The sequence below is a fragment of the Chelon labrosus genome (genome assembly GCF_963514085.1).
Source record: "Chelon labrosus genome assembly, chromosome: 1".
In the NCBI taxonomy this organism is placed as follows: Eukaryota; Metazoa; Chordata; class Actinopteri; order Mugiliformes; family Mugilidae; genus Chelon; species Chelon labrosus.
The window spans coordinates 17,264,871-17,279,064 of record NC_140337.1 but is presented as its reverse complement, the minus strand read 5'-3'; the positions used below and the strand labels follow the sequence as shown (position 1 = coordinate 17,279,064).

General features: G+C 42.8%; 1 protein-coding gene across 2 annotated transcripts; it reads left to right on the top strand.

The window, feature by feature from the left end:
* The first annotated feature begins 2,549 nt into the window (after positions 1 to 2,549).
* LOC311487454 (uncharacterized protein) lies at positions 2,550 to 13,880 on the top strand. 2 transcript variants are annotated; one of them, XM_084543733.1, is made up of 10 exons: positions 2,550 to 2,663; positions 5,799 to 6,146; positions 6,691 to 7,029; positions 7,738 to 7,839; positions 8,416 to 8,742; positions 9,259 to 9,582; positions 10,369 to 10,695; positions 11,230 to 11,556; positions 12,238 to 12,561; positions 12,636 to 13,880. In XM_084543733.1, exons 1-10 carry the CDS (start codon positions 2,627 to 2,629, stop codon positions 12,689 to 12,691), a joined length of 2,511 nt encoding a protein of 836 aa, XP_084399859.1. In that variant the 5' UTR covers positions 2,550 to 2,626; the 3' UTR covers positions 12,692 to 13,880. The 2 variants fall into 2 exon arrangements, with proteins under 2 accessions (XP_084399859.1, XP_084399858.1); XM_084543732.1 differs by having other exon boundaries at positions 12,238 to 13,880.
* Positions 13,881 to 14,194: the final 314 nt, after the last annotated feature.

Sequence of the window (14,194 nt, the reverse complement as noted above, 5' to 3'; positions counted from 1 at the left end):
TAATCAAACAAAAGGAAACAAAGCGCTGCTAAACGGCAGGATAACCCAAAAACTAAACTCAGAACAAGAAGAACACCTGAACATGATAAGACTAAAACTTGACATAACTTGGCATGGAAACAGTAACTCTATCATAAGACCTGATAAGACATGGAAGAACAGTATGACATGACAGAGGACAAAGGGAAAGGCAGGATTATATATACACAAGAGCAGAGGAGACACAGGTGAAAACAATCAGGGCGGGGCAGACAATTACACAGGTGGGAAATCACAGGACAGGAAGAAGGCAAGACAGGAAACGAGGAAAAAATAAAAATAAAACAGGAAACTCAAAAACATGAAACATGAACGACGCTCAAAACATGAACACAGGAAATCAAAACGCAGAACCATGACATATCATAGTCTAAATCAGGTTTGCTCATTATGTCAATCGTGATCGACCGATAGATCGCGAAGGCTGTGCGGGTAGATTGTGTGCCATTGAAAAATTTTTGATAAAAATAAAAACAAAGATGGATAGAGCTTTTAACACTGTAGCAACAATTAATATGACAATTAATGTGACTACATGTATATATACAGGTAGATCACTTTGACTTGGTCATTGTAAAAGTAGCTTGCAAGCCAAAAAAGTGTGGGCACCCCTGGTCTAAATAATACTGTGTTACTGCTGGTATACTGTATATGGTAACAATATACTGGCAAAAAATAAAAAATAAAAAATCTTGATTTTAATAAATAAATCCTTCTTTGAGTCTGTCTTTAATTAAAAACAAAGGTCCAGCAGTTCTGGTGATCCAAATTACTTTCACATATGGAAATACAGTATTTATGTCTGATGTTTGTTGTTTCTAATCTCTTTCCTTGGAGGTCACTCAAATGAAAACTTTAAGGCCAAAGCAAATTACACTGGGAACTCCAATAAAAGAAATGTACCTGCTTTTTTTTTTACCATTTAATGTTCCATATCACACCAGCTATTAGAGGTAAGTGATGTACAGTTAATGAATGAAAAAAATAAAAATAATCTTAGGAAACAGTAAATGTTTTACATATTCTTGGTGTCACTTTCTGTTTGACACAACTCTACTTCGTGCACTTGAGTGTGTTTCCATTTAATTGTCTGTGTATCCACATCTATTCCTTTGTATTGTTTAGATTACATGCAGGGCAGGTTGGTATCTACCTGACTGTGATGATGAGCCTCTTTATTTTAACTCTCTTTTCTATGTAGCAGTTACGCTTTACACAAATATTCCAGTAAATTACAAACGTGAAAAAAAACTCTCCTGGAAGAATCACAGAAAACGTGTTTGAGTCTAATTAGTGATGATAAGTTAGCACTAATGCAGATTTTGATGTATTGTTGTATGTTGTAGGCTTCAGCCCCCCTAAAACAGGCCTAACGACACCACTGGTTTAGTCTATATGAATTGGCAGCATCAGTAGTAGTATCAATAGTACTCCACAGCATTTTGTTAGCTGGGATAGTGTAGCAGGTATTTTTCTGAAGCTAAAGGTCTAATAACTCTTTCAAATAGTTGATGTGCAGCCTCCTTCTGTCTGTTACCACAGGACGTTTGGTGAAGTTGTTAATTGACTGCTGTCCAGAGGATTTGGACTGTTCCTCTGCTGGCGTTAGCCTTAGGATGTCTTTTTTGCAGTAGTACTTTAGTTGTATTTTAGGACTGGCATACCACGGTAGTGTGGGCTTCATCTTTAGTGAAGTATTTCCACACACTTGATGAACCAATGACCCACTGGGCTCCTCACTTGTCTTCTAGGAGGCATCCATGTTGTTATGGTCACATGATCAGTGACTAGTCCATTTAAGAACAATGAAATGTAGTTTAAATACATCTTTTATGTTTAAGGGACCTGGACATGAATTACAGACTGGTGACAATAATACAGCTGAACACAGCAGGAAGAAAGCTTCACTGAACTGCTGTGTCCTTTCAACAAATGACAAACGTAACATCGTGGAAAAAATAATGTTGACGTGAATGGAAGTCAGACGTGTTGGCAGCAGCTGCAGCCATGAAATGTTCATGTGTTCACACTGCAGATGTGGGTCACATTTAGAGTGTTGAGTTCCGTTCGGTCAGACAGAGACAAAGTCACAGATCCATCTGTATTTTATAAATCAAACAGACATAGAATCCAAACTCAGACAAGTTTCAGCTTAATCTCTGTCACAGACAGATGCACATGAACCCGGAACAGGTGACAGGTGAGCTGGAGTGATGGGGGATGGGCGGTAGTCAAATCATAAAGAAATGTGATGAGAACAAAACGACAGTAAATAGACATTCTGCTCACTAATAATGATCTCTACGACAACGGCAACATATCTCACCTGTCACCTGATATTTAAAGACAAACATCAGCTGAAGTTTCTAGACATCCGTCAAAAAACGACTCCACACCCTCTAGACTTTAGCTGTTTAGTAGTTACACTAGTGGCTGCTGCTGCGGAAAAACTCGTTCTCCCTGTTTCTTTTTTCAACACTTTCGCTTTAGTTTGAGCCGAAGACGAGAGGTGGAAAGTCAGAAGTGTCTCATGATCTGAAGAAGAGTTCAAACACATCAACTGAATCCTCAGACATTTGATAGGAAGATGAAGACGTTGGTGGTGTTTATGATCCTCGTTCACGGTAAGATGCCTTCTTCCTGGATCTGATTATCATTTCAGTCCGACATCATTTCTCTCACGTCTGTCTCTTTAAAGAAAGTCAGTGATGACCTGTTTAAACTTTGTTATTAGTTCATCACATTATTAGATTAAAATCACATCAACAAACAAAGAATCAAACATATTTGCAGGTCAGGACTTCACTCTGGGACAGAAACATTTACAAATGTCATTGTGTTTGAAAGTGAAACTATTAGCTAGTGAGTTCTTCATGGGGGGATGCTGACGACCAAGGACTAAATTTTGATTGGGGGGGGGGGGGCACAAGTGTTTTTGATAAAACTCTAATCTTTCAGTTTTTCTAGTAGTCCTATTAGTTTTCTGTTGCTGCTTTTAAGTTTAATATTCCCTTTTTTTGGTTTGACTGGCAAAACATTATCACCCAATTCTGTATTTCACCTTGTTAATCAACTTCACTCCAACTCAGTACCACCAATTTTACACTTATTTATGGAATATATGGTAAACAGAGCTCATTTACATAGTACCACCCAGTGGTGGGCAGGTGAAACTGGCATCACAGAACTTGAATAAAATGTCTATTATTCAGTGTAAGTAGTCAAGTATTAAATTTTATTTGAAATTACCGTAACAGAGAAAGAACTCTCTTATGTCCACTTTTCTTTTTTTTAGACATCCTGGCTGCGCCTAATTACCAAACACACATACACATATGCACATGGACACCGATTGAAACGTTAATGTAAATGAAACCTTTGATATTACAATCCTTCTAGCTGACTTGACCCAGGTTGAACAAACGCCCAGTTTACAGTGGCGGATCGAGGAGCTTGTGGGCGTGTCTAAACTAAGGGAAACAGGCTTCAGCTTGAGCGGCCATTTTCCGCTTGGTCCTAGTGCTCGACCCGTCTCTGTTTACTATAGCGTAACATTGTTTTTGGACGGTAAAAAGTGCAGGGGACCAAAACGGCCTTTTGAAAAAGGTTCAGGTTCAACTGTCAGGAATGTGGGTGTAGCAGAAATATTTGTCTCGCGAGATCTTTCAACACTGGAAGAGGACAGACCTGATACACATAATCTTACAAATGTCATTACTCATTACTCTGAGCAAGAGGACATTTTTCAGCCAAATCCACGAAAACTGTAGCCTGGCTGGCGCGACTGCACATCTCAATAGGCGCGTTCGACTTGATGCAGATCTGTCTGAGTCTGACTTGACGTGATGCATGCTGGGATGAACGCAATGCATGCTGGGATGGACGCAATGCATGCTGGTTAGAAATCCTGTCCGACTTGAGTCAGACGGGGAGGGACTTACCACTACGTCACCATGTCACATGACCTTAAAATATCGCGGGAGTCTTCGCCTGCAGACAGATCTTGCAGTTGCTCTCCACGAACTGCACGACCGGAAACCCGCCCTCATGACGTCAGGTCAAAGACGTGATTGGGCAGTTTGGGAGGAATCTCCTCATGACGATTTTGACGTTTATCGCTTCGCTATGTTGGAATATGCGAAAATGAACAGAAATCGAAGGGATACCTTCTTATATGTGATTTCTGCAACAATGGTAGGCTGGCCTACTGAAAACGTTGTATCTGATTGCAGTTCAATGCAGAGTTCATTTCTTCCATTAAACAGTAAAAAGGCAGTTTTAACATGTTGGTAACAGTAGAATAAGCAGGATAATGGACTTCACTCCATTAGAGTATAAAATAAAATAGAAAAATAGCCTGGGCTATTGGCTCAACTGTCAGCACGCTCGCCTCCCGATCCGAGGTGCTGCTGGTTCGAGTCCGGGCGTGTGCAGAGCTGAATCAGGCAGGTTCCATTCTAAGGCTTCGCGTTGGGCCGTTTTACCATCGCGTGCATTAAATTTGTAGAAGTGTCGTCCATTATCCTTTACTTATATCGTAGTACTGCTCCTTCAGTATCATCCTAAATTGGTTTAGTGGGTAACACGTCAGTCTGGCGATCGGCCGTCCGTAGTTCAAATCTTGTTAACGGTTAGTAGATTTTTGGGGTTCTTCTTCACACCTGTCTGTCTAAAAATGAAAACAAATGGCATTTAATCTCTATCTCAATATCTTTCTGTGAATTCGTTTCATGGTTGAGTTACAGGTGCTAAACGACTTTGGGTGTAAAAGTAAATATTCAAATAAGTAGCCTAATCAGCAGTTCATTTTCGCCAAGATTGGAGACCAAAGCACTATGCTACTTAATCCTTATTCAGTAGATTTGCTGCTATTCACAATCCTTTGCATGCAGCATGCTTGTTGTAACACGGGTATAAATTCCGGTAACTCCAAAGGTTCTATTTCGTCGGCAACAACGAATGCAAACACCGCGAGATCCGCCATTGTTTACACGAAGTTGACCGTGTCCGACTTGTCTGCAGCCGTTTTATGCTCCACCCCTACAGTCGGCGTAAGATCACGTTGACGTAAGCAAGTCAGACTCAGACAGGCGCAGACAAGTCGAACGCGCCTAATGAGATGCTGGTCTGGAAACTACGTGTTTATTTTCTCGTATTTGAGGCGTGGTTTTACAAATGCCTGGAGCCGTTTATTGGGCGCTACGAATGTCTATCAAATGCGCCTGGTAATTCCCATGCTGCCTTGCGCGCGATTCATAGCCAAAGCCTGTTGGTAGCAGAGCAAACACATCCTTCTTGGCAATGAAGTCTTTCAACGCCAAACGTTCCTCTTTTTTAAAATAAACTTGCGTTCTAAGCTACTTAAAACACTGTCTAAGGCTGCATCGAACGGTAACGTTAGGTCCGCTGCCATGTTGGATTAACACACTACAAGCTTCGGTGTCGCGCATAGACGTCGTCATCGTCTTGCTGCCCCCCCCCCGTTCTGTGATTGGTTCCCTATCTCAGGCGAAAATATGGGCGATGGTTTCCAGACTGCTTTTGCAGCGAGAATGAAATCGCGCGCAAAGCAGTATGGGAACACCCAGGCTACGAAAACTGTGAAAACACATTCAATAATCTGTACTTTTTTTTTCATTGACTGAAACCAGTTAAACTGGTTTCTCTGATCCCTGCAGATAATGTGACCTACAGTCAGTCACATGTGGAGTCAAACCCACATGCAGCTCATTTGTGTTTCTCTTTGTGTGTCCTCTCAGTTTCCCAGCATGTCCTGGCAGGTGTGGTGCAAGTGGGTGAGGGGGCGGAGTCTGTCCTGCTACCCTGCCACTACTCAGGTTTTTTACCAACAGACAACCCCACAGTGATTTGGACACGGAACGATCTCAATCCCAAATCTGTCCACAAACGACAAGAAACAGATGAAGTTAAAGGTCAGAACGAGGTTTACAGAGGACGGACATCAATGATGCCTGATGCTCTAGACACTGGAGACTTCAGCCTCACTCTGACAAAACCTCAACCCTCTGACAGTGGCAACTACACCTGCTCCATCAGTGATGGCAGAGAAGAACTGAGAGTGACAGACGTACATCTACAGGTCAAAGGTCAGAAATAAACCTCAACATGTGGTTTCACAGGAAAACAAAGACTCAAGGCCACACAGTTCCTGATCTTTCCATTAGAAAAGCAAAGAGGTAATCAGGAGATGTTTCACTGTTGGAGTCACAGACATATTGCTGATCTCATCCAACAAGCAGGACTTCATTCTTGTCTCCAAGAGGAAGTCTCAAAGACACACACACAGCAGTCCTCAGTGTGTCTATGTGAGGTTACATTGAATAAAAATGTGTATTTGTGAATCCCCAGCTTCAGTCAGAGGAAATAATCAAGTCAGAACTAAATAAGAAGGTGAGTTGCTGTCTTTAAGTCAGCTGATGAAGAGTTCTGGTTCAGTCTCATCACATATCAGAAAGTTACCCCTGAGCTGAAGAACAATTAACAGATATTTAACGAAATCCAACAGGAACTCTGGACCATGTATTAAACATGTTAGGCTTCTTCAGTCCCTCCATGTGACAGTTTTTATTTATTTTTAATTTTTTTTATTAAACCAGCTGATTGACGTTTCTGTCTCTTGTGTTCTCACAGTTTTCCAGCATACCCTGCCAGTGGAGGTGTTGGAGGGGGCGGAGTCAGTCTGGTTGCCCTGTCAAGTCTCTTCTGTTCCTTTGCACCCCACGGTGGAGTGGAACCGCTACGACCTCAGGCCTTCACCCATTCACCAGCGTCAGACGACAGGTGATCAGCTGAAAGACCAAAACCAGCGTTACAGCGATCGAACATCCATGAAGACTGATGCTCTGACAACTGGAGACTTCAGCCTGAATCTGAGGAAACCCAGCTTCTCTGATAGCGCAACCTACATCTGCTCCATCAGAGCGCTTGGGAACAAACGGATACTGGCAGCCGTACAGCTGCAGGTCAAAGGTCAGCAATAAACACTAACGTTGTAAACAGCGGTATACTGACAGCTAGGGTAGGCTCTAGCCCCCCCTCACAGCAACCCCTCACAGGACAGGCAGTTACAGAAGATGAATGAACAGCAGTATACTGTATAATCACACACTGTGTGACATTTGTAGGGTTGCCATCTCTAAGCCTTTTTGCCTGAGTCAGACTCCTTCAGTCTCTGTCTCATGCTGTCCACACACATCTCATGTATAATAAGAGGTTGAGACCTTTATTATTTTTATTTTACTGTCAGTGGAAGTCTGATCCATTCACTGAAGTTGAAACTACTTTTCTATCTTATCAATGTTTTTATTATTGAGACTTTTCTGTTTTATAGTCTCACTGCAGAACTACAACATCAATGACATTACTGAGCACATGCATGATTCCCATAACTATTAACAGAAAATACCTTCTCTAATCAATAGTGAAACTACCAGAATGCGTCAGGATGTTCCTAATTCAGACAATATCACATAGGTCAGAGAAACCAGTCCTGCTCACTTATTTTTGAATTAAAAGACATATGGAAGTAGTGGAGACCAAGGTAACGACATCTAGAGGTCAGTACTGTAAATACAGGTCAAAGGTCAGAGGTCAGTACTGTAAATACAGGTCAAAGGTCAGAGGTCAGTACTGCAGATACATGTCAGAGGTCATGTTGTTCTTTATGTTTCTCCACAGAACGATTTCCAGCCTGGACCAAAGTTCTCCTGGTTCTCCTGTTTGTTTTTCTTGGTGTCGTTGGGGGTCTTTTGTTTCATTTTCGACACTATTTCATGTCAGGTGAGTCTCTACTACTACACTACCCATAATGCTGTTAGTAACATCCGTCCTGTGGAGGAGATTTGTCCCAGCTGCTACAGAAGTCAGAAACTCATTCAGACTGAATCACTGAGTGGAGCAGCTCTACAACATGACTGGACTAAACAATGTGTATGTGTGTGTGAATACTTCTTTATGATAGTAAACTGCTACCATGGAAACATGTGGTGACAACTCCTTGAGTGGTGCTCAGTCATGTGGTGGAGTGAGACAAGAGCAGAGTGTTAGGACTTCCTCATCCATTCATCTGATTGGTTCTTCACTAGTTCCTGACTTCTTCTTTGGTAACTGCTCCAAATGTCCTGTCGAAGAAAACTGGTGTTCAGTCTAAAACTAGTTTCCACTGGTTTGTGTCAGAGGTGTGACAGATGCCAGGTGAACTCAGGTCACTTGGTTGATCCACGTCCTCAAACAAACTGAACACTGAGAGTCCTCCACCAACATGAGACACAAAGACTTGGATGGACAGAGATGTCCTGTTAGCATCAGAGCTGCTGCTGTCTCTACAGCTGATGATGTGATTTGTTGTCCTGTCAGTCTACCAGGTGGAGTTGGATTCAGGGGTGGAGTCTGTCCTGCTGATCTGCAAAACCATAGCTCACCTGTCTGAAGACACTAAAGTGGAGTGGATGGACAGAAAAGACTGCACAGTCCATGTGTATCACAATGGCTCTGACCAGCCTGAAGAGCAGAACAAGATTTACAGAAACAGAACAAATATGAATGAAGACCTGCTGAAAACTAGAGACCTCAGTCTGAACCTGAAATATCCCACAGAGAGAGACAGTGGAAAATACATCTGTAGAGTCTACAACAAGGAGGGAGACATCCTGATGAACAAACAAGTGAAGCTCAAAGTCAAAGGTCAGTAGTGCAGATGCAGGTCAGAGATCAGAGGTCAGTACTGTAGATACAGGTCAGAGGTCAAAGGTCAGTACTGTAGATACAGGTCAGAGGTCAGAGGTCAGTACTGTAGATACAGGTCAGAGGTCAAAGGTTAGTACTGTCGATACAGGTCAGAGGTCAAAGGTTATTCTGTTCTATTCTATGAACTGATGACTCTCTAACAGACTGACAGAAATAATGTCCATGTTCTAATAAGTCCTACAGTGATCAGTCAGCTGCTGATCCAGCTGTGGTAAAGCAGAGGGGTGGGGGGGGGGGGGGGGGGGGTCTTCCTGAACATTAATGTTGTAAACATGTTACTGATGTTACATGATTGGACAGACACCAAAGAGAACATTGTCTCTGTTCAATGGAGAATGGGACATATTTCAGACTGGAACCAGTCAAACATGTTTCACTCCAAGTATTTCTCTTCAGTGTGCTCAGAGCTGCTGCTGTCTCTACAGCTAATGATGTGATTTGTTGTCCTCTCAGTCCCCCAGGTGGAGGTGGATTCAGGGGAGGAGTCTGTCCAGCTGACCTGCAAAACCACAGCTCACCTGCCTAAAAGTGCTAAAGTGGAGTGGATGGACACTTGCGACAGGAAGGTCCATGTGTATCAGAACGGCTCTGACCAGCTTGAAGACCAGGACCAGATTTATAGAAACAGAACAAAGATGAATGAAGACCTGCTAAAAACTGGAGACCTCAGTCTGACCCTGAAATACCCCACAGAGGACACCAAGATCTACACCTGTACCGTCTACAACAAGGAGGGAAACATCCTGATGAAGAAACAAGTAAAGCTCAATGTGGAAGGTCAGTACTGTAGATACAGGTCAGAGGTCAGGGGTCAGTACAGTATAAATGTAACTAAATGTAATGTAAAATAAATGTAACTACTCCTTAATGTTAAATAACTCTGAATATATTACTTATTCAAATTACAAATATCAAATATGCATTTGCATAGATGTAAAAATATATATAAATGTTTATTAGTTGCTCTGTTATAACATAAATCCTTTGTCAGGTTAAGAAACCCACATTACTCCATCAATCAATGATCAAACTATCTAATAACAGAATAAGTACAACCAACAATTATGAGCTGCTAAGAACATGTGTGACAGGTGTAGCATTTTACAAAAACAAATGGCTGCACACAGCCTTGCAGATTTGTCTGCATAAACACATAAACCTGTAAACACTAAAATTTAGTGATGGTGTGATGTGATTTTGTGATGTGGCGATTTCTTCAGCCACAATAAAGCCAGCTTTCACTGTCGCAGTGTTTTTTGTTGTGGCGTTTGTAAACATATTCTGCTGCAATCGTAGTTTGCCTTTTAATTCTTGGACAATTTGTTGTTTTTCTGGAAGGCTAACTTTGGCATACTTAGCTCTGTGTTTGGTGTCAAAATCCCGACATAGATTGTACTCTTTGACAACGGACACTGCCTCATAACACACAAAAGACATACCGGTTTTTCTCCTAAAAGCACAAACATGTATTCGCCTTCCCCTCTTTCTTGAAACAGCCTTCCATCTGCATCAACTTTTCTCTTCCTGGAGAAATACTGATGATGTGATTTGTTGTCCTCTCAGTCTACCAGGTGAAGGTGGATTCAGGGGTGGAGTCTCTCCACCTGCCCTGCAAAACCACAACTCACCTGCCTGAAGAAGCTAAAGTGGAGTGGATAGACCCTTACGACAGGAAGGTCCATGTGTATGAGAACGGCTCTGACCAGCTTGAAGACCAGGACAAGTTTTACAGAAACAGAACGGAGATGAATGAAGACCTGCTGAAAACTGGAGACCTCAGTCTGACCCTGAAATACCCCACAGACAATGACACCAACACCTACACCTGCACCGTCTACAGCAAGGAGGGAAACATCCTGATGAAGAAACAAGTGAAGCTCTATGTCAGAGGTCAGTACTGTAGATACAGGTCAGAGGTCAGAGGTCAGTGCATGTGAGATCTATCCATACATATTGCCTTAAAATATTTTCCTGCTTTTCAAATCCATGGGTCGACTGGGCCTTTCTGTATGGAGCTTGCATGTTCTCCCTGTGTCTGTGTGGGTTCTCTCCAGGTACTCCAGCTTCCTCCCACCGTCCAAAGACATGCTCGTTAGGTTCACTGGTGATTCTAAATTGGTCATAGGTGTGAATGTGAATGGTTGTCTGTCTCTCTGTGTTAGCCCTCAGATAGACTGGCAACCTGTCCAGGGCGTACCCTGTCTCTCGCCCAGTGACAGCTGGGATAGGCTCCAGCTCCCCTGCAACCCTTCACAGGACAGGCGGTTATAGAAGATGAATGAATGAATTTTCCTGCTTCGTAACAATAATGATATATCTTTCTTCATTTAACTGAAACACCACTTCCTTAAGTTTGTGTTACAGAGTAGCCACCCCAGCTGAATTGTTTCTTTTCAATTGTTTCTTGATTTGTTGTCCTCTCAGTCCCTCAGGTGAAGGTGGATTCAGGGGTGGAGTCTGTCCAGCTGACCTACAAAGCCACAGCTCACCTGCCTAAAAGTGCTAAAGTGAAGTGGATGGACATTTGCGACAGGAAGGTCCATGTGTATCAGAACGGCTCTGACCAGCTTGAAGAGCAGCACCAGATTTACAGACACAGAACGAAGATGAATGAAGACCTGCTGAAAACTGGAGACCTCAGTCTGACCCTGAAATACCCCACAGAGAAAGACAATAAGATCTACACCTGCACCGTCTACAACAAGGAGGGAAACATCCTGATGAAGAAAGGAGTGGCGCTCAATGTCAAAGGTCAGTACTGTAGATACAGGTCAGAGGTCAGAGGCTCCTCTGTTTGAATCCATTGGATTGTGAATGGAGTCTGGTGCAGTAGCTGCAGTGTTTGATTGATGTCCAGTCAGTGTTGGAGCCAGACTTTCAAATCAATGGCATCAATAGAAAGAGAGAAGCTGAGAAACACTGACAGTGATCCTTCAGCAGCAAACATGTGATCAGAGTTGGACGTTATTGATCCAACACTAATGTAGAGCTGAGCTGAGATTTTGATGAGATACCAGATTGGTAATACCAGACTGAACCAGGAGGAGGTGGATTCAGTTCTCTGTGTTTGAAATGCTGCGTGGAGCTGAGATTCAATGACACCACAGACAGACAAAGAGACTGAAGACATGTTAGAATCTGAACCCTTCTTCTCTTCGCTGTCATGTTAGATCCATAGATAGAAATGTGACAGAGAGAAGCAGCAGACAGCAGCTCCACTCTGACAGGAGACATTACTATGAAGCAGCACATGGACAAACAACCAACCATCAAGACTCTGATCATCATCAACACCTTTCTAGATCTCTGTCATGTTCCCTTCTGCTTTCATCTGCTTCTGTCCTTCAGCTTTCTCTACAATCATTCAATAAAGTGATGAAAACCTGCTGCTGCTGTCTCTATAGCTGATGATGTGATTTGTTGTCCTCTCAGTCCACCAGGTGGAGGTGGAGGAGGGGGTGGAGTCTGTCCAACTGCCCTTCAGAACCACAGAGCTGCTTGAAGACGTTAAAGTGGAGTGGAAGGACAGATCCCAAAGGAAGGTCCATGTGTATGTAAACGGCTCTGACCAGCTTGAAGACCAGTACCAGACTTACAGAAACAGAACAAAGATGAATGAAGACCTGCTGGAAACTGGAGACCTCAGTCTGACCTTGAAATATCCCACAGAGAGAGATGATGGAGAATACGTCTGTAGAGTCTACAACAAGGACAGAGACACCGTGAGATCGAAAACAGTGGTGCTCAAAGTCAAAGGTTTGTTTGTTTGTCTGTTTCTTTCTTTCTTTCTTTCTTTCTTTGTCTCTAACTGTCTTGTGTCTCCTCTGCAGACAGAGTCCAGGTCCAGGATGTAACGTCTCCTCTGATGGCTGATGTGTCAGTTTGATCATGTTGTTGATCTTTGACTGTTGATCAGTGAAGGATCTGATGGACGATGGATGAAAAGGGGGGCGCTCTGTCAGTTCCTAGTCCTGGTCTGAAGACACTTTAAGGATCAGTGTTGATCAGCATGTTGTCATCATCGGTCTCAGAGACTATAGATCAGGAAAGCTGAGCTCCAAATATTTGTCCTGATCAGCTGAACACTTTATTCTTTCTTATCAGTATTTGTGGATTTCCACCGTGTCCAGATGGTTTCATTGCTTAATCACATCTTCAGCTCTGTCTGGATCTCTTCCTGCTTCCATCTGAATGTGGATCCTGGAGAAATCATCAGCTGCTTCACTGCTGAGCAGGAGGAGAAACATTTAAGATTCACCTTCATCACCTCAAAAGACTGACTGTAACTCCTTAAGACTGATTCTTCCTCTGCTGGTTCATTTTTATTTATTCTTTTATTGATTTTCCCCAGATAAGTCCAAGCGTGGGGCGGCACAGTCAGGGTTCCCACTCCTAACCTGAAATTATTTTCCAGGACTTAATTATTTCCCTGTGGTGTCTGTGCACATCTCACACTGTTGACTTTCAACTACTTTCTTTGGAAATTAACGATCTTAAGTTTACACGAAAACTCGTTAATCTCTCTCATTTCTTCTCCCCGTCTATCTGTGCACATACGCAGTATTTTAATACAACAGAATTCCTAAAGTTGTTTTCATTCACATATTTTCTGTTTCTATTGTCAGACAATAAAACAAGGGTGAAATGCCGAGTGAAACGTGGCCCATTAACCGTTAATTACCTCGATGCTCCCGCTCTGTTGAAATCAGAAATATGTTTAATCTCACTGCGCACAGCTAACTCGGTGAACGACACGCTCACTAATAACTTTCCTCTGCTCCTCCGCCTGTCACTCAACAGAGGACAGAGAGGAGCCTGTGGCCGCGGAAGAGAAAAACCTCACACCAGGACGCGTGTGAACCCTGACAGTGGCGAGGTGGTGAGCACTGATGTCTCACAGCAAGAAGGTTCTGGGTTCTAAACCATGAGTTGACTGGGGCCTTTCTGTGTGGAGTTTGCATGTTCTCCCTGCGTGGGTTCTCTCCGAGTACTCCAGCTTCCTCCCACCATCCATGCTCGTTAGGTTAATTGGTGATTCTAAATTGGAGTGTGAATGGTTGTCTGTCTCTCTGTGTTAGCCCTGAGATAGACTGGACACCTGTCCAGGGTGTACCTCACCTCTTCCTCAATGACAGCTGGGATAGGCTTCAGGCCTCCAGTGACCCTTCACAGGAACAAGCAGTTAAATAAAGTCCAAGTGTGAGGAGTTCTATCGTGCAGCCTCTAGGTGGTGCTGTTGTTTCATGCACACAGATAAAGTAGTTATCAGTACAGGTCAAACAAGGAAAGTAAAAGTAATAACTTGTTGAACACAGAATACAACATTTAACTTGTTTAAAATAAAATAATGTGGATTTCCTCCACCTCTTAATGTTATTTCATACTCAAG